This window comes from Corapipo altera, unplaced genomic scaffold (genome assembly GCF_003945725.1).
Source record: "Corapipo altera isolate COAL_440 unplaced genomic scaffold, ASM394572v1 1, whole genome shotgun sequence".
NCBI lineage: Eukaryota > Metazoa > Chordata > Aves > Passeriformes > Pipridae > Corapipo > Corapipo altera.
The window spans coordinates 30,319,786-30,339,640 of record NW_020884873.1 but is presented as its reverse complement, the minus strand read 5'-3'; the positions used below and the strand labels follow the sequence as shown (position 1 = coordinate 30,339,640).

The 19,855-nt window shown below is 37.6% G+C and overlaps 1 protein-coding gene across 1 annotated transcript in view; it reads right to left on the bottom strand.

Moving 5' to 3' along the window:
* Positions 1-3,678: 3,678 nt before the first annotated feature.
* KCNC2 (potassium voltage-gated channel subfamily C member 2) overlaps positions 3,679-19,855 on the bottom strand; it is a 257,075-nt gene continuing 240,898 nt past the window's right edge. The window contains exon 5 of the mRNA XM_027658991.1: positions 3,679-3,725. Coding sequence (XP_027514792.1) covers positions 3,706-3,725 — 20 coding nt within the window. The 3' untranslated portion in view covers positions 3,679-3,705. The remainder of the gene's footprint in view (positions 3,726-19,855) is intronic.

Genomic DNA, 19,855 nt, shown 5'->3' with positions numbered 1-19,855 from the left:
ACAGAAGCTTGAATGCCATCAAAAAACCTGCCAAAATGCTAGGATTCTATTGTTTTTCCTTTCAATTTTGGTCTCTGGCAGGAATTCCTTTGCATGGGCCATAAACACAAACCTATTCCTTCTCACATGACCTTCATGGTGTAAACACTAACACTCATCAACACTTAAAGAGACAGATTCTAATTCTGCCTGGATTTGCTGGTAAACCTTTCTAGGGGAAGTTAGGATAAAAGCAGCCATAAAGACACTATATTTGGGTTCATTTAGAAATTGTTAACATGAGTAGTCCCAAAATGGACTTGATCCCTGTTAGCTCACCTGATGCCTCATTCTTCCCATACTGTCAGTGAGCAAGTGATCCTTATACTCCCATTCCTTCCTGCTTTTGCCTTTGTAGGGCTCTCTTGGTCTCTCATTTTCCTGTCTTAGGTCCCAGTTTGTGCAAATGCTATTCTATGCCTTTGTTTCTGAAAGTTTTGTCACTTCTGGCTCTGTACTTTCTGTCTTGCTGGAGCCAGATTTCCTAGAGTGTCCACTGCTCCAAAGAGCTTTGTGTGCTGAAATGAGCAATTCTGTGTTTTTTGGGGGGCACAGATGAAGCTTTAGGTGGTGGCTGAGCTGTCACACCTTGGTCCTGTACCAGGCACAACACTTCTTTACAGAATGTATTATCTTTGGATTTGTTTTTCCAATAAAAAAGGGGTATAAGGAACCATTGGACATTTAAGCAGACTGTGATTTTACTTTGAATAAATTTTAACTTACATAACCCCACAGAATCCCTGGAGAATGACTCAATTGATGAAGAAGACCATTTGGTGGTGCCTGTTAAAAGCCTCATGGCACCAATACTGTATGATCATTGAGGGCCACATTTAATCATTGGGATTTTTTAAATAATAATGTTAAAGAACCACTTTTGCAGCAAAGCCACTCCAGATGAACCGTTGCCAGGCAAGACAAATAACTCTTAATGAATACATTTAAATTACATTTGAGGGAAAAGCCAAGACAGAAAATGCCCATTTTTGGGTTCAACATACTTTAAAAACATACTGACTAATGTAGCCAAAGTTTTGACAGAAGTCAACTTCTGTGTTTTATTAGTTTGACCTAAATAACTTTAAACTTGCCTTTAAAATGGGGGGTGGTCAGTATTTTATGGTAGTAATTATCATAATGACTCAATTTGGCATTTCTTAATGGAGCTGTCACACTGCACATGCTGCTTCTATTGCAGCTGAATTACAACAAACCTTGCTGCATTATTATTTCATTAACTGAAGTTTTAGCAATTATTTAAATGAAAAGGCAAAAACATCCTGCTGTTAATCTTTACTTACAAATGTATGGTCTTTGGTGCTAAATTATAATGATATTTAAAAATTAACTAAATAAACCAGTTTTAATCACAGTCCAGGAGTGATTAAATTTGAAATAGGCCTCTCAACTCAACAACTGCTATGATCTTGATTGCACAGCAATGCAGTTGGGCACCTAAAGGTTAGGTATCTGATCTATGTTTATGATTTAAAACTCCTTATGAAGCCAAGGAGAAAGAGTTGTTTGACCACATTCCAAGAGCAAAATGTCTTGCTACAGTAACATGTTTCAGTGTCTCACCACCCTCATAGTAAAGAATTTCTTCCTAATATTTTATCTAAAACTATCATCCTTGTTCCATAACTACATGTTCTTGTAAAAAGCCTTTCTCCAACTTTTTGTAGACCTGTTTAAGGCACTGGAAGACTGCTATAAAGTCTCCTTGGAACCTTTGCTTCTTCAGGCTGAACAACCCCAACTCTCTCAGCCTGTCTTCACAGGAGATGTGCTCCAACCCTCTGATTCAGCTTTGAGGCCTCCTCTGGACTCCATCCAGTAGGTCCAGGACCTTCTTATGTTGGGGACCCCAGAGCTGGATGCAGTACAGTACTCAAAGTGAGGTCTCAGCAGAGCAGAATAGAGGGGCAGAATCACTTCCCTCAACCTGCTGGCCATGTTTCTTTTGATGTAGCCCAGGATAAAATTGGCTTTCTGGGCTGTGAGAGCACATTGCCAGGTCATGTCTAGCCTCTTTTCCACCAACACTCCAAAGTCCTTCTCCTCAGGGCTACTCTCAATCCATCCTCCACCCAGCCTGTACCATGCTTTGTGATCGCTTGTACCTGTACCCAGCTGCAGGACCTTGCACTTAGCCTTTTTCAACTTCACAAGGTTCCCAGAGGCCCACCGCTCAAGCCTGCCGAGGTCCCTCTGGATGGCATTCCTTCCCTCTGCTTATGTTAACCACACCACACAGTTTGGTGTTGTAGGTAGACTTGCTGACTGTGCACTCAATCCCACTGTCCATGTCCTTGACAAAGTTGATAACAGCGCTAGTTCCAATATCAACCCCTGAGGAACACCACTGCATAGCTCCAACATCTTGGTCAGATAAAATTTCTCCTACGAATTTCAAGCACATCTGAAGGGTGTGAAAAATTTTTTGAAGCCTTTTTTCTTAAATCATACACAAATCAGTCTGTATTTCAAAGATATTTTTGCTCTGGAGTGTTGTTCCATTTTATTTATCTAATAGTTCAACAAAACCAGTTCAATCTCTGAGTCTGGAGATAATTCACACAATGAAAAGGTAAATTCTCTTAGTTATTTGGTAAGATGATTTATCTCATATCAGTGATATGAACCAGAAAGGTGGGTGATTGGCCCTGTAACTAGTCTCTTTATATCAGCCTAGTTGAGTCATACATGGCACATGAGAGAATGGGGAGCCATGTCTCACTCCTGTGTTAGGTTTGGCTGCCTCACATGGCAGACTGGGACTCCAGTTGCGATCCATTCTCCTTTTTATTAAATGATTTTCATCCTCAGCACGTGTTGTTGTCTGATAGCTGAGCAAGTGTCATGAATCAGGACAGCAGGGCTGGATGTTGCCCAGCTAGCCAGTGGTGGTTCATTACCTAAGACTCGTCACACCAGTGGAGCTGTTTTCTTAGTAGATAAAGAGCACAATTCAATGGTACTCCTTGAACTTCAGTTGATGTGTCATTTCTGGCTCACATCGCCAGTGTTTCCTGTCTGACTGGAAGGATCCAGGCTCTCACATGTGGCACAGAACACTGAAAGGTGAAGCTCGCTGCCACATCTGATTTATCTTGTGGTCTCTGAATAGAAGCTAAGCTAGGATCACAGAGGACAGTTAACAGCAAATGGCTGACTGGACATGAAAAATAAATCTGTATGAACAAAAACATTTCTGTCTGATACTAACTGATATACATATTCACCCTGACTTTTTTTCTCATAGGCAGAGTTTACTTTTACTTTTTTGCCACAGTGACTCATCATTTACCTTTCTATCTTCTCTGGTAATCTGAGCCATTAAAATTGATGTTACCAATAATAACAAAATAAATACAAACTATGTGCATAAGTGTAAATAAACAAAACATCACAGCAGACTATTTTTTATAGTAATTGATAACTAGTAGAGAAAAAATATAAAGCAATATATTTAGAGAGAACCTTCTTATAGCATTCAGTTGCCATGGAAATACTGCAACAAACAGGGGGCAAACTTGAATACTTCCAGCTCCAGTCACTACTTCAGGCTGTGCTGTTTGCACTGTTCCTGTGGTAGGTACATACTGCATGTACTGCAGTGAAGCTCTTGAAGACCTCATTAAAAATGTAAAAAGTAGTCCTTCATGTGAAGGACATCTCTCCTGGAGGGAAAAAAGAACACAAACCAAATACAAAAACCCAACAAATGAACTGATAACAAACAATGCTCTCCAAACATTTAATGTATATTTTTATATGTATATGTATATGTTTATGTGTATGTATATGTATATGTACATGGAACCAAGGTGATAGAATCTCTTTGCACTGTCAAAATCTGGAGAGCACACACTATAGATAGAACTGGTCTTACCTTGGGGGCAGTGTGATCTATCCCCACCAGAAATTTATAAACATCTCTAAAATTTTTGTTTCTATCTTGGTGGGGACATGCAAAAAAGTAACTTTTCTCTCCTAAGAACACAATATCACAGACAGCACAAGTTCAAGCCCACTGGAGAATGACACCAAAAAAAAAAAAAAAAAGAATTTCTCTCTGTGTTTGTCCTCATGACTAGTGACTAGCCTCATACAGTCATACAGTGACTAGCCTTCAGGGCCAGTCCTTCATTTCACCTCTGGTTCTGTCCTGGATATTACCCACAATAGTCCCTTCAGGAAAAGATAGAAACATCTATCCATCTTAATTATTTCAGTTAGGCAATCAAATGAAATTTAAATAAACTAGTGTTACAAAATTAGGGTCGTTCACTGCTTAATACATGAAGTCAACAAGACTCAATACATTTTTCTGTATCAGAAAAAATAATAAAATAAATTATTAATTTAATATAGTGAAAAATGAGTTTACTCCCTCAAAAAGATTTCAATTTCTACTTCAACATGACAGTTTAACTTGGGCTTTTTGGAGTAATTCTCACTGATATCTCACTGATTTGGAGTAATTCTCACTTATTACATAATATTATGATTTTATTTGGGGACTTTCTGGTCTTTATATAGAAGATGTAAAAGGAAAAAGAACAGAGAAACCTAGGGTAAACTCATTACCATTAAACCCATCCTTGCTGCACTCTGCTCATTGACCCCCTCCCCTGGAGCTCACTGACATTTCAAAATTTTGAATAACTTTTCGATATATTTAAAATACAAAGTTGATTTCCACTTTTCTCATGAAAAGTTCTGAAATTTCCTGAACCAGTTCACTGACTCAAACCATAAGAGAAAAAGGTTTTATTTTGAGCCAGTTATTCCTTTTAACAATTTTTTAAAATTATCTGAATGTAAAAACTGATATCTCAGAGAACTGTAAAATCTCAAATAGTTCCTTTAAACTTTTGGGGAAGCGATTTTCTTAGCTTCCCAAGGCGACCCATCAATCATTTTTGTCTATCAAAGTACTAAGATGAAGGGGACTGAATACATTGCTTATTTTAGTATATAGCAATCTCCTTTAGATTATTTTTAAGAAATCTTTATTACTGTCTTTACTGCCATGTGGTAATGAAGGCATTCAGTTTTACAGCTGAGGAAAAATAAAAAAAAAATCAAATAATTTTAGAAGTATATTTGCAGAACTGTGTTCCTATAGCATATATCATGCTGTGAATGTAAGAGGATAAGAGTCAGTCTAAAGGTTTTTGAAAATCACCTGCAAGAAGTCTTTGTGGCTTAAATGATGCTGAGGAATGCAGGCCACCAAACATTCAGCTGACAAAAGAGACACCACCTGGTATTTGCTTCTGTTAGTCTAGGGCAGAGAGCATATGGTTATATACACATAAGTAGATCAGAATTTAGAGGTATGATAGCAAGACTTTGAACACATACAGACCTTTCCCAGAAATTATCAAAACATTCTAGGATAAATTACTAGAAATATATATAACAAACCTGGATTTTTATAACTGCAAATTATTTCATTTTAATTAATACAAGTAGATATTACACAAAAGTGGCTCTTTCTGGAGAAGCACTGGTCATTTTTTATTCATGTATGACAAGGACACATCATTTTTATGTAAAATCTTGTGAAAATTACTGATTCTGAAAACCAGAATTTTGCAGGCACTTTCCCTGTCCATTTCATGAAAATAACAACAAAAATACAGCTTGTGTTTTTGGTTACTGTTCTCCCAAGCTTGGCCTACTTAAAGCAGGCAGCTCAAAAACAACCTGGTGAAGACTGTTTTGCTCCATTACCTTTTTAACTGCAAAATCATGGAGGGAGCATGAAACAAAGGATGGAGGGAAGAGGTTGAAAAAATATGGGAGGAATATAAACTAGTCTGCTGAATGCAAACTATATTTTCACCTGTTCTGTAAATAATTCTCAAAGAAAGATTAATTTCAAACACATGGAAACCCTTCTAGTGATAACAGATGCTACAAGGCCCTGTGAACAGCTGACTGCTGGGAAAGTGGTCAATACTGGGGAGAGAAGAGGTAGGAGAAAGAGAGGAGAGAGAGGAACAGGAAAAGGAGATTTATCTTAAGTAATGGTAGCACTACTCCTCTGAGGCAAATTAGAATATTAAAGTTTCAGAGAGACAGATACGCTGGTTTACCAAGTGCAGGATCAGTAGAGCATGGCCACATGGGTTTGAACACAAAGTTAGAGGAGCATGTCTTGGGATGCCTCACTCCAGGAGGCCTCACTCAGCCACAGCAACCAGGAATTCCTCTACTTTTACACAAAGCGTCACACTCTCTTGAACTGAGGGAAAATCTGGCAAATTTTGGCAGGAATTAGACTGTTGAAAATTTATCAAAGTGAAGCCTTTAAAGACACAAAAGCTGAAATCTAAAGAGACTTAGCAGATTTAAAGACCCAGAAATATTTCCCACTATAAAGAAATATGGTGGGGAGTTATTTTTCAGTACCAAGAAGCAATTCTCATTGCTATTTATTGTCTTTGCCCTGAGCGAGGTTAAGCACCAAGAATTGCCCTAATCTCAGACCAGGCTTGATTCAAAGCCTCAGTTTCTTACTTGTCTTCCTGTGCATTTTTGCATAAAAAGAAAATGTTGGTTATAACACCTCCAAAATACATCATTTGATAAAGCTACTACCCAAAACATTAGGAATAACTCTAACTTGGAATGCTGTCTGAGAATGTAAAACCATAATGCGTATGGCTTTTAGAAAGCCTTCACTCAATTTTGGTTTTTTACAGCTAGAACTGTAAACTGGATAGTGCATTTCTCATCTGCTAAGATTTGGAACGTGCCTTTCTACTTTGTATTTTTACATGAAGATATTTCCTTCTGCTCTAAACAATTAAGTTCAAAAATATGCATATACATCTTCCTAGAAAAGAAGTCCATTTCACACAAATAAGTATTTTCTCTTCTAGCATTGTGCTGTGTGTAATTCTTGCTTTAGACATCTTTCATGAAAGTGTCAAATGGAAAACAGAAAGATTTTGTACAGAGCTTTACCTATTATTCACACTCCCCAAGCTCCCTTTCCAAATGGGGATAATTCTTGTGTAGTTGTCATGTGGATTAACTAATTGAAATTAGAATAGCAATTTCTTTTGTTTGCCTGTAAATACCTAGCAGCAAACAGGGGTAAATGCAACAGGACAATGCCTGAACAGCCAGGAGAAATAGTGAAGAATTAATATCCTTCACAAGATTCAACCTACACAGGAGTAGGAAAGCAGATGAAATTCCAAAATGCAGACCCGTTGATATGTGTGCAATCTTAGCTCAGCTTTAGCAATCAGCTAAATCAGGGTGAGAGGTGAAGAGATAGCTGAGCTCAGAAGGAGTAAATTTCTTTTAGCAAACTGTTCCTCAGACAACATTCAAAGTGTCCTGTTCTGCTAAGATTGGACTAAAAGTTCTCATCCTAGTCTTGTCTGGGATCATTTTCCTGCAGCAGAAAGTAGTAGATGCTTCAGAAAAAGGTATAAAAAGGTGTGTAATAGAAAATTAAACACAAAGCTCCTCTCTGACACAATCATTCTTTTCTCTTTCTGTACAACCTATACCTGACTATACAAAACTGTTCTATACCTTTGTGCCTGTTGATGAGATCGGAGGAATCTAAGGGAGCCGGTGTGACTTCAGCTGCTCTGTACCTTGGCAAAACATTAGTCTTTAGTCATGCCTTCTGGATTCCTAATGTCAGTGCATTTGATGCACTGTGGGTTAGCCATTCTGACAGACAACCTTGTGCTTTATCCAACGAGGAAAGCTAACTTTCTTAATACAAACACAGCAGGACCTTCACTGGTCCTGAAAACAGTTAGAGGATTATCCACTTAAAAATTTTGGGAGGAACTCTTCCATTCTAAGCGCATTCATTCTGTAGCTTGGGAGGGAAGATTCATCACATTTTCTTCAAGAAGTCTCCAGGGTCAATGCTCACACCTAGGTTGCTTTAATTGACAGACTGAAAGAGGCACTAGTAGTATGTGATTCATCTCACCTATCTCCAGTGCCTACTTTAGCATAAGATAAATGTTGCTCTAAACCTGCCCATTTTTCTCCACTGACTTTAAAGGAGACTAATAACTTCGGGAGCACCAAGTGATTAGCTCAGATGCAGGTGTCAATGTCTGGTCAAGGATGAATTCTAGTCACTGTGACCACTGCTAATGAAGACATATCCAAGATATATTTAAACCTGCAGGAGCTAACCCCTGCTTTGGCATGGTACTCTGCACAGATAGCAAAACGAATACAAGAAGTTGGTTCAACCTGCCTCACTTAGAGTGCTGCAGTAGGGCACAATCTTCTCATAGATAAAAAGTCAATGCTTGTCAGTTGTAGTACAGCACTGGTACAGTACAGTTACAAAAGTAACATGAGAGTAACCACAAAGTGCTGAGGTAGAGCTAACATATATCGCCTTTCAGCATAGGCAAACTTGATGCACTTGGTTCCCAAAACACTTATGACACTAAGTCTGAAGAAACATGAATTCTTTGCACTGACATCAGAGGGGCTCTTTATTCCCCTTCAAAACAGGATTTTCTGATCTTTACATCCAAGATTCTCAAAGTCAGCAGAGGAATTAAGTCAGTATTTTATAACCTACTTTTTAGTAAAGTTGTCCCTTCTCTATCTTACCATTTGACCTGATTAGAAATCAGATCTCTAAATCTCTTTAATTGCTCTTCTGTTGTGACAACTTTCTGCAGTGACTGACTCCTTATGATGTCAGCTAAACTTGATTTAATAGTAGCGCTCTACATGCTGCATGCTGCCAAACTGGCATATTTGAATTAATGTATCCTGCATTTATTTACAGCACTTCAGTATAAACACAGATGCAGAAGAATCTGTTCACAGTTTTTCCATTCTATAAGTATTTTCTCAAACCTTGCGCATGTTCTGGTGAATTTCTGTATTTCTTTACTATGATTGCCTTTTCGAGGGGGGATTGTATTCTATATAATTGTAGAAAAATGCCTGATGACTTCTAATTTTTTATGTGTCAGTGTTATGCTTTACTAATATGATATTAAAGATCAGAGATTGACCCGTAATTTCCCTGGCTGGAATTAATTATTCACTCCTCAATTAAATATTTTTGCAATAAACACCAGCGAGTCTGTCTGTCAAATCAGAAACTAATGCTTCTGCTGCTCAGAGAGCAGATTCTTCTGCTACTTTGCTCCCTGCTTGGGAGAAAGTATAGAGAAGCAGGGAATAAAGTACTTGAAAAGGATGCAGAGACAGAACTGATGTCAAATTACAATTACTATTCAGGTTTCTTGCCATGTTAATGAATTTTTGAAGATTAGGTGTTTTTCAGTTACACATATTAAAACTCAGTTAAGCTGTTTTAGCTAGTGCATACTTATCCATAAAAAGTTCATAGAACCTAAAAATATCCTGCAACTTCCTAAATATATACTTTGAATAGCACTGAACTGTATTCTAAACAGCCCTACTAAGCCTTCTGCTTAATCTTAATGCCAAGAACACCAATAGTTTTACTCATATTTAAAATTAAGCAGAGGTACAACCTGTTGCCAGATAAGAAACTTATGGAATGAAAATTGCCTAGGAATAACATCTACCCTCTGAAAAGTGCATTTTACCATCCTTCTCTTCTGCCTTTTTTTTTTTCTAGAATATTTCAATTTGAGGTCTAAGCTGAAAGATATCACTTCCCATATTGTAATTTTTTGACAATCAGTTCTGCTCACTGTGTAGCTTTTCTAGTAAATTAGATATTGTGCTTTCAATTGTAAGGTTTGCTTAGGAAAGGAATTGTAATTTAATACAAATTAAAACTTACCTTCATTTCAATCTAGGAAAATAGACGAGGCTATTTCATAAAAAATGATGGAGCTGAGGAATCTGGTAAACTGGTGTTTCCTGGCAGACAGGGAGCTAAGAAGTCAGACGGATGGATATGTGAAATATCATCTACAGTTACACCAGCTGAATCTGATTAAAATCCAATCATAACACTTCAGATATTAATTTTCACAAATAATACTTTCTTGTAGCTCTTCTAGCTACAAATTTTGCACCACCAGCATAGTATCTGAATAAAAATTAGATTTATTTCCTTATCATTCAAGATGTGCTAATTCACTATACTTACTCTATCTCATCCCAGCTGCAAAATAAAACAATAACAAAACAGGTGAGCAAGTGTGCACAAGTACCGTTAGTTAGCAAACAGGTCTGAGCTCCTTCTGATGTATCTCAATCTTACCTTCAGAGAGAGGAAACACACCTGAGATCCCCAGGGTTCAAGTAAAGCTTACTCCAAGTAACTTATTTTATTTAGACTAATAACCTTTTTTTATTAGACCAAATATACTGGAAGAAGAGTATGTGGCAGTCTTAATCAAAACATCCCCTGATTATACAGCAGTCATTAGAATTCAGCATTGATCTTACTGCAGCATAACTGAGTTCTTTGAATGGGCAAATGAAAGAGCAATGAAATGCCATGCACTTTTGTCATGGACTGATTTATCTGCCATTTCAGTGGCTATCAATTAGCTAAGTATCACTCCTCCACTACAACTGAAGGTAATATAGTGGTTATTCGTTCTATTTTACAGACTATATTTGTCCTGTACATTTGCTGGGGCTGACAACAGTGAACTCTGGAAATTTATGGATTGAATTTGTCCTGGTTACACAAAAATTCTGGTATCCACCTTTTCTCTTCTCTTTTCCCCAAGTATGCCTACTAATTTGGACTATGATGGGGAACTTGAGACAATGGGAGTACTATTATCCTAGGAGAAGAATGTATCTACAAGTGTGAAAAACTGGAATGCTGAAGACTCAGTCAATCAAGGAGCAAGCTGACCATGTGCAAAGTAACCACCCAGGTGCTAAAGGCATTCACACCTGCCACCTCAGGCTACAAGCTGGGTGTTGAATAGGTAAGGAGAGAAGCAAATTCCTGCTAGTCTGGATAGTGTTTCTTTGTCCTTACACAAATGACTCAGCTGTGGTAACTGCCCTCGGGGGAAGCATCCAGACAATTCATACACAGTCTGAAGATATTCATCTCTAATGTTGGCCATAATAGATCCACCTGTGCTGACATAACTGGCAGCTGTAACATCTTAGGAGGTGTGAAAGACTCGCCATCCAGTATTACATCATCCAGCATATAACTCCCTGCCCCAGGGGAGGTACCACCCGTGTTCCCATCAAGTCTAAGCCCAACAAAAGACCATAGGTCTTAACACAGGTTTTTCTTCCCTCACAACATGGGACTTTTACCACCTCGATGGATCTGGACTGTGACCATCACAATCAAGTCTTGTGAGTCCTTCCAGTCATCTGGGGGGTCCGCAGCCCTGCTCCAAATGGTTGTACCAGCACCGCAGCCTCACTCCACTGCTGACTCTCCAACCATTCCTGCCAGGTTTCCTGGGTTTGGGGGAGGCGAACCACACAGAAGGGTGGCCATCTTGTCTCTGTCCTGTGGCCACGTGTGTTTTTTCTGGGTGGGGGAGGCTGGCTGCCATCTCGGTTTGTTCCAGTGGGCAGGGCTTGGGAATTTCTCCTGATCAGTTGGTTTAACCCAGTTTTATCAGTATTGTTATAGGCATTCCTCTTGGTAAAGAGTTATTTTTTTCACTTACATGTAGACTCATTTGATATCTTTCTCTCTGTACTGGATGAACCAGGAGTATTGAATCCAAGGAAGGAGACTTCTGTCCGAGGTCTCTGTCCCTCCTAATTGTCTTAAACTGAGATAAACTTACAGTAAACAGTACACAGCACTTCAGAATGAAGTTGCACTTTGGTTAAGTAGAAGAAAGTCAACAGTTCTTGATCTACTTGATAAAAAACCCATATCTAGTAGGCTTCATTGCTATCCTTATTCTCTCTGTGAAGTCATGTTGTCCACACTTAGTTCAACAGAAGTTAATCCTGTTCTTCCCACCTGTCCATTCAGGTAATAACTTTGGTTTCGCATGGATGTCCATGTGGAGAAGGTAATTTCTGTTGGTTCATATCTCCCACCGAGTTGAAACGCATTCATTTTTCCTGGGAAGAAAAACTCCAGAAACCAGTAGAGTAGAACAAGAGGCACCTTTAAGACTCAAATCAAAAAGCTGGTACCTATGACTGCTTTCCTGCCTGCAATCAGATGAACAGTAGTCTTACACACAAGAACTGAGACAATGATAGCCACGTAGTTAAGTCATAAAGGACCACGATTTCTCTGTGAGAACAAATAAACACAGCATTTCTTCTGCAGAAGGTAATTGTATTTTGCAAACACTCATAATTTCCACAAAACTTTGTTGTACTAATAAAGAGAATGTGTACAGTAAAAGTAACATTCCACAATAAATAAATAAATAAATAAATAAATAAATTAATTGAACAGAACTCAACTATACCAAAGTGCTTTTTCCCCACCACTTTTGACATGATTGTCCAGATCATTTAGGGGAGTCCAGATTATAAACTTTTAAAAGATCTTTAGAGTTTTCTTATGAAATATTCGCTATACCACATAGGTAGTAAGATCATCAGGTGCTTTTTTTTTTTTCATTTTCAGACAGAAACTCTACATTAGAAAGATTAAACAGAAGATCTCTGGAGTGATGAATTTTCAGTAGTGATTATAGTGAACGGTAGTCCTGTGCATGGACAGAACTTCCCTGTAGATGCATCTTTTTTGCCTCATCTCATCCTAGGGTACTAACTCCTTCAAAATATCTAAAAACATCTCTCACATTAACAAGGCTTACTTTTTTTTTAAAGTCAACCCACTGAAAAATTACAAAGATCAGTACTGAATAAACCTATGTACGGATATCATCCCTCTAATCTGATAGTATTCAAGAGTAGAAGAACTTGCATTTTCATAGCTTAATGAAATTGCAATGACAGCAAAAATCTTCATGTACAAATAACTATAATTCCTATCCCACAGTATTTAACTCATACTCTCTATATTTAACTCTTGCTTATTTCTTGTCTCCTTATATTCAAAAATTGCCATGCCTTGGTGGAGTTACTTGCCAGCTGGCTCCTATTTTTGCCCTGTACCATTAGTGAAATTACAGAAGCTATATATACTACTTGGAAAAATTACCTTACTGTATTACAAAAAGGAATTATTATTGGGTTTTTAACAAAAAAAAATAAATTTTCCAACACCATTCAATTTTCTGATCCGACAGGAACGGGATGAAACAGGCTTTGGATTTTTCCTGAAAAAAAATCTAGCTGACGTGATTTTCTAAGTATCCTCTCTCCACAGGTATAAAAATTGTGTCTGATTTCTTAAGCACATTTGAGTTGCATAGGTATACATGTATATGCTTTATAAAACCCATAGAATTCACTCCATGCTTTTACAAAAATATAGTGCTGTTACATAATAGAATCCAATAGTATTCTTTAAGTAAATCTAACTTTAAAGTAAGAAAATATGGTTTTGTTTTTGAATTTGGGGGTTTTGTGCCCCCAGGAATAATGAAGGAAAATAAAATAATTTTATTTTCTAGAAGGACACACTTCATTGAACTTTTCTACTTTAGATTTATAACGTGTAGAAATAGTAGTGCATTTCTTAATCCAAAACCTGCCTGTACAACGAGTTGATCAGGTCTGATGTTTAGTTCCCAAGCCCAATGAATTTTGTTATTGTAAATGGTATCATACAGTAGCTGAGTGATGTTTTAGACCTTGCCCTTGCCTGAAGAGATACAGCCCATTCAGAATTATTGATAACTATACTGCAATTTTTACTGCAGCAGCAGAAACAATGTTTCATTAAATATAGCATACACTGCTTATGTATCTATTGCAAAACAAACCCTAACAATACTCTCTGTTGTAACTGAGATAACTATAGACACCTCCAGCATTTCCTGTATTAACTCTTGTATTATTTTTTTATAGGTGATTTTTTCAAAATTAATGTTTTGAGTTGCAGTAGTTTTGCTTCCTCACCCATGCATAATAATGAGACTCTAGTGCCCTGATCCACTGCCAAGAGAGCATATTTGAATGCAATATAATTCGGAGGTGGCCTGATTAGCTCATTTGTTTTCTCTTCCATTGTGCTTTTCATTATTTCCTGAAACCCAAAATGCTGCTGTTATTCCTCAGGCTGGGAGTCGGCTTTTATTTATGTTTCCATTATGTCATTCTTTCTGTAAGCAGCTAAACAGATTTGTATTGATGAGATGTTTTCCAGCACCCTAGGGAGTCAACCAGTAAGGCTAAATGCCACTTTAATCATTCCCAGCAGAGACGTCTAAGTCAATGACCTGTATCGTTGAGCTGTATTACTTTTTGATGCTATCGTTTATTCTGTAATAGGCAGTCGAATAGAGCTGCCCTCTACAGCATCTGCCTATTAACATACTCTTTTGGGGAGTGTAATTTATATTAATTTTGTGCTATATACTGGTTTACATTTTTTTCATCCATCTTTTCAGGTTTCTTTCTGTGTTAGGAAGTATAGAAGTTCACCATTCACTGTCTTCATGACAGTCAACTGTACATTTACTATATATTTCAACTATAAGAGTTTGAAGTTGAAATAGCTCATACAAAATACAAAGTTCAGTGAAGTTGGTCAGAATCTGCCCAGTATTTTCAGCAGACTTCTGAAGACTTGCAGTACTATTTAAACAAGGAGCAGGTGCATCAGTTGCACAATGGGGATTCACAGCAGAGAGATTAGAGATGATGCTGTTCTGACCATGAGAGTCTGGACACAGACATAAGATTACATTTGAAGAGCAAAAATAACTTTTAATAGATGACTGAAAGAGTTGTAGGGCACTGAAACATTTCCAGGAGCAGGTGTCCTTCAAGTCTCAGACAGAAGAGATAACATTAAAAGCCAACATAGAAGGAGAATAATGTATCTGAGTCTGACCTGTTGAAACACATGGCAATCACTTCTCCTGTCAGTCAGTCTCAACTTCCCTTTAAATTCAGAGATAATTTCATATGCAGACAGGTGTCTTAGGAGACATTTTCTTGTAATGTGTCTGTCAATTATAATAATTTATTTATTATTTCAGCCTCTGATATCAATATTAAAGAATATAAATCTACTTTCTCTGCTCTTTAAACCTTACATGTAAGAGCATAATCAAAAGCATTTTTAAAGAGGAAATAAATGAAAACTCTGATATTTCCAAGTAGTCCGTGGGGGAAAATTATATTTACATAGTTATGTCAGTTTTAAAAGAAAATATAATAAATTTCCTAAATTTAACTGTGTGACAGTACTCAGGGAAAAAAAGTGGATATTATATAATCCTGATACAAATTTGTTTGGTTTAAAAACACTAGAATTTTCTCCTACCAATTGATAAGTATACCCCAGTCTCAGATTTGAAAATTAATCCTTTTATTTGTGCCTTGAGTACACGCCCCAGTAATAGAAAGGCTGCTGTAGACATTAAGCTGGCATGATGCTTAGCACAGTATTATCAATAGTAAATCCAACTCACTGGTGAAGTACTGCCAGGGCAAGAGAAGCCCAGCTGCCAGGAATAAGAAAGAAATTGCTAAGGCAGTAGGAATAGGAGCCAAGCTGGAGCAGGTGCAACCCCTGCACAAGCTTGACAGCTCATGAAAAAGTGAGAGTATTGAAATAGCCAACATTTCTAAATAATTAGTACATGCAACTGTGTTACACCAACATAAGTCAACTCAGATATGTGCAGTTTCCGGTGGAATATCTTTGAACACAGCAGTCTTTCATTCTAGTTTTATTATTTGTCCTAATTGAGGGGGAAATAGCCCAGCGTCTCATTCATATGCATATACATGGTAAGAATCATAGGCAGCCAGATTTCTGCCGCATTAATTTTGATTTTTGCTTGTACTGCCTGAGTGTAAAGGACTTCCAGTGCAACAGATCTGTGCAGTTAGCTGTGGAGTTGGGGCATTCAATTCTAGTTCCCAGCTGCTGTCCTCAAGACAAGAAGCACAGGTTTGAAAGTAAGCTCCCTGGGTGATGGTGAGAAGGAGCATTTTAGGAGAACTGCCAGTTGACTCAGTTAAGTGAATACAAAAATACTCAGCTTAATGGTCCAGTTGATTTATCTCTTTCTTGTTTTTTTTTTTTTTTTTAATTCCTCCTTTTTTACCTTGGATCTTCCACTGCTCTGACATGAGGATGTCTTCTCTCCCACACTCCTCTCCAAAGAACTAATTGCTTAGCTTTGGATGAGTTGTGCCCTAGGAAATTTTTAATAAGACATATAGTATCATTCCTGTGCAGGTGTTTAGTACTTAAAAACCAAAAGGTATGAACTTATCGTAAGAAGTTCACCACTTGTGAAATATTCACACTCAAATTGTATTCAGTCTGGTTTTTTTATAAATGTCTTCTATCACTCTACTCAACTATTCAGCCAAGGAGCATGCTTGTATTTGCAGATACAGTATTTCCTTGAGACTGTTCATGCCTTTCATGTACAGTGGAAAGCCCTTTTATCAAGCCTAATGCTTTGATGTAGTTCCCTAGATATTCAGTATCTGTGTGTAACAAAACCACTGAAATACAGTGCAGTGATGACAAAATGGGCTGCAATGATTGCTCTCTCGTCCTCCATTTACGCTATGAGAAGACACAAACAGAAAAGATATAAGGTACATAGACAAATGTTTGGTTTAGTTCCCAACATTAGAAGTTATAAAGCCTCCCTTTTGTTACACCATCAAAACAATAATTTACCTTTTACTGTTTTTCATATTCTGTACTGTTTTCCTTGGGAGTCAATAGAATTGCACAAGAGTACTTTACTTTCAGGAGATGTCTTCAAATCCATAAAAGCTAAACTAAAAATAATAATGAAGAAATATTGATTTTAGGAGAACATTTACATGTCAATGAGGATAATAGGTCAAGTAGGTCCAATCTGGCTCTTAAACCAGGAATACGCATATCTCCAGTAGTTTCAGACCCCTTGTTGAGTTTCTTATCCTGCTTGGCCCTCAATTTACATTCTTCACTTAATTCCATTGCTTCATTTTCACATCCCACTCCTCACCCCACCCTCCAGCTGTGATTTGAAGCATATCTAAGAAAATGGAAACTTACTTAATCAATTTTACAGGTCCATTCCACCCTACTTCCAAGGTAGGGTTTTATCAGTCCCTCTCTGCAGGCCCACCTTACTTTCTGCTCAAACTACGGAAAAGTCTGACTTTTAGTGAGGTGGAGCCATCTGGTGTCTGTCACTGATGTAACATGTTGCTCTAACCTGCTTTTAAAAAGACAAGTTGCTTTAATACTACAACTTTCTGAAATAATTAATGTTCTTTATTACACACATACTTTCTCAGTTATTTAAAATATTTTTAAATATTCATTGCACTTTTATGTCATATTCTTAATGTATGGAATTCAAGACAGCACTTTAAGCTCCTTAAGAACTATGTTAAGTGAAATTCAGACTCAAAAGGACAAGTTGGACAAGGGCCAAGAAAGGGAATTCCCACCTTGCCCTCTAAAATTTTTGAGAAACCCTAATTTACAAATTTCTACAAGACCTCTAACATGTTACTTCCTGAGTGTGAAAGCATCCTTTTCTGGGTAGATCAGAATCTACTCCACAGAACTACCTGGTACATTAACCAGATCCACATCGGTGTATTTATCACATCTAGTTTGCTGAATAGGATGAAAGTGGGTGATGTGGTGCAGCAAGTGCAAACAGACTGTGCCTATGGAGGACACATGCAATGAAAAAACCTGGAGTGTGAAGGCAATGTGCTTTTAGGCATGAGATGGAGGTGACTTCAGTGAGCTTTGCTAAAATGGGTCTTAGGCATATTCAGAAAGTGAATTTTAGCAACCAGGAATATGTATTAGGTGATTACAAAGTTAAATAGGCCTGTGAGTCATCACAGCAGTATTTTATGACATGCTGTTTAATCATGACAACATTTAATCAAAATCATGAGACACTTTCTCTGAAACAGAAAACTAAAATGAAAACATAAATTTAATTGCTTTTTTCTGTGTTACAATAAGAAGCATGAGCCACGCAGATGGGTAATAGAAATGAAAATATCAAAACTAAGTAGAATTCACTGCATGGAAAAGAAGAAATTTCAATTTTTTATGACATATAAAAGCAAAATGCAATTTTAATAAAGTGGCAAAATAAAAGAGTGATATTCTGAGAGACACAGAACACAAAAAGTTCTTGCATCTTTATACTCTTATAATGGGGTTTAAGTTTCTCTGACATTAACTGATTTTAAATTCTTTGAGGGGAACCTATATTCTTAATTCTTCTTAAATAAAATTGCAGCCTTCTCTGACCCTTTGTTATAACTGGGGCCTTCCTGGCTGAAGTGCAGTCTGTATGATGATGATGGTAATGTATTAGGGTAACTGGTGATATATCTCTCTCTTAATCACTATAGACACTTTCGTAGTAATGATTAGATGCATTGCTAAGTGTATCCTTTCATAAGCCACTATTTCTTTTGTAGTTCTTTACTGTTTTGCACTATAGTAAATTTATACACTTATCCTTTAAAGTTGGTGTCTGTGTTCCTTAAATCCATCCTTGTTAAGGGGTGGGAAGGGGGGTAAAACAGATTGGAAGATCACTGGGGGAAGACTTCATTGCAGTCTACAAATTCCTCGTGAGGGGAAGAGGAGGCACAGACACTGGTGCCTTTTCTGAGATGACCAGTGACACGACCTGAGAGAATGGCATGAAGTTGTGTCAGGGGAGGTTTGGGTTGGAAAAAAATTGGATTTGAAAAAAAAAAGTTTAAAAAAAAAATTCTTCACACAGGGGTGTTTGGGTACTACAACAGGCTCCCCAGGGCAGTGGTCAGAGCACCAAGCCTGACAGAGTTCAAGAAGCATTTGTATAATACTCTCAGGCACATGGTGTGACTCTTGGGTATATTCCTGTGCAGGGCTTAGAATTGGACTCAGTGATCCTTCTGGGTCCCTTCCAACTCAGCATGTTCTGTGATTTTGTGATTCTGTGATTAAGACGAAGTATCTTCCACGCATCCAGTTGAAACTGTTCCATCTTGTGGTAGAAGCCTGAAGTCTCCTTAGGCCTGAAGAATTAACATTACTTGCTAGATTAGTGAATAAAAGGGGAATTGAGCTGTCATCCAAAGGCTGTTCTTCTATTTCATAATGAATATAAACAGATTTCAGGTCAGGAACCAGAACACAATTCTCTCAGTACAAGCCAGTGACAGACAGAAGATTTTAATTCTGGAAATGCTACATAGCCAAGTGCTCATACACGCACACTCTCATCAAGGATGATAGTTGTCCAGGGCCTTTACTGGGTTGGGGTTGGCCAGTGTATTATCACATTATAAAGGAAAAATTGGTACATAGCTGCATTTCACTGAGCTGTGAGATGTGGCCATAAAATACCATACATAGGGTAAAGTGTAAAGTCATGAATAAAAGGGTGAAGATAAGAGTAGACTTGCAAAAATAACAGTGGCCAAGTACATCTTCTGGTAGTCAAACCAAAGACATAAAAAGACAAGCAGAATAAAGAACACAGACCATCATTAGCTTTACTGGTCCATAAAAAGGTGACTGAATCACAGAAACTCTGCAAGAATAATACATGAGATGTCTAAGTGGGTCATTCTGTATATATATCCAAAGCAATGAATGCAAAGATAATGCAAAGAAGATATGTTATGAGATACCTAAAAAAACCTAACCCCTGTAACATTTTACTTGCTTAGAGACATTTTCAAATATGACCAGCAAGCAAATAGAAATGGTTTTGGAGGTATTTTACCTGCATGACATAGCCAGATGTACCCAATTAACACT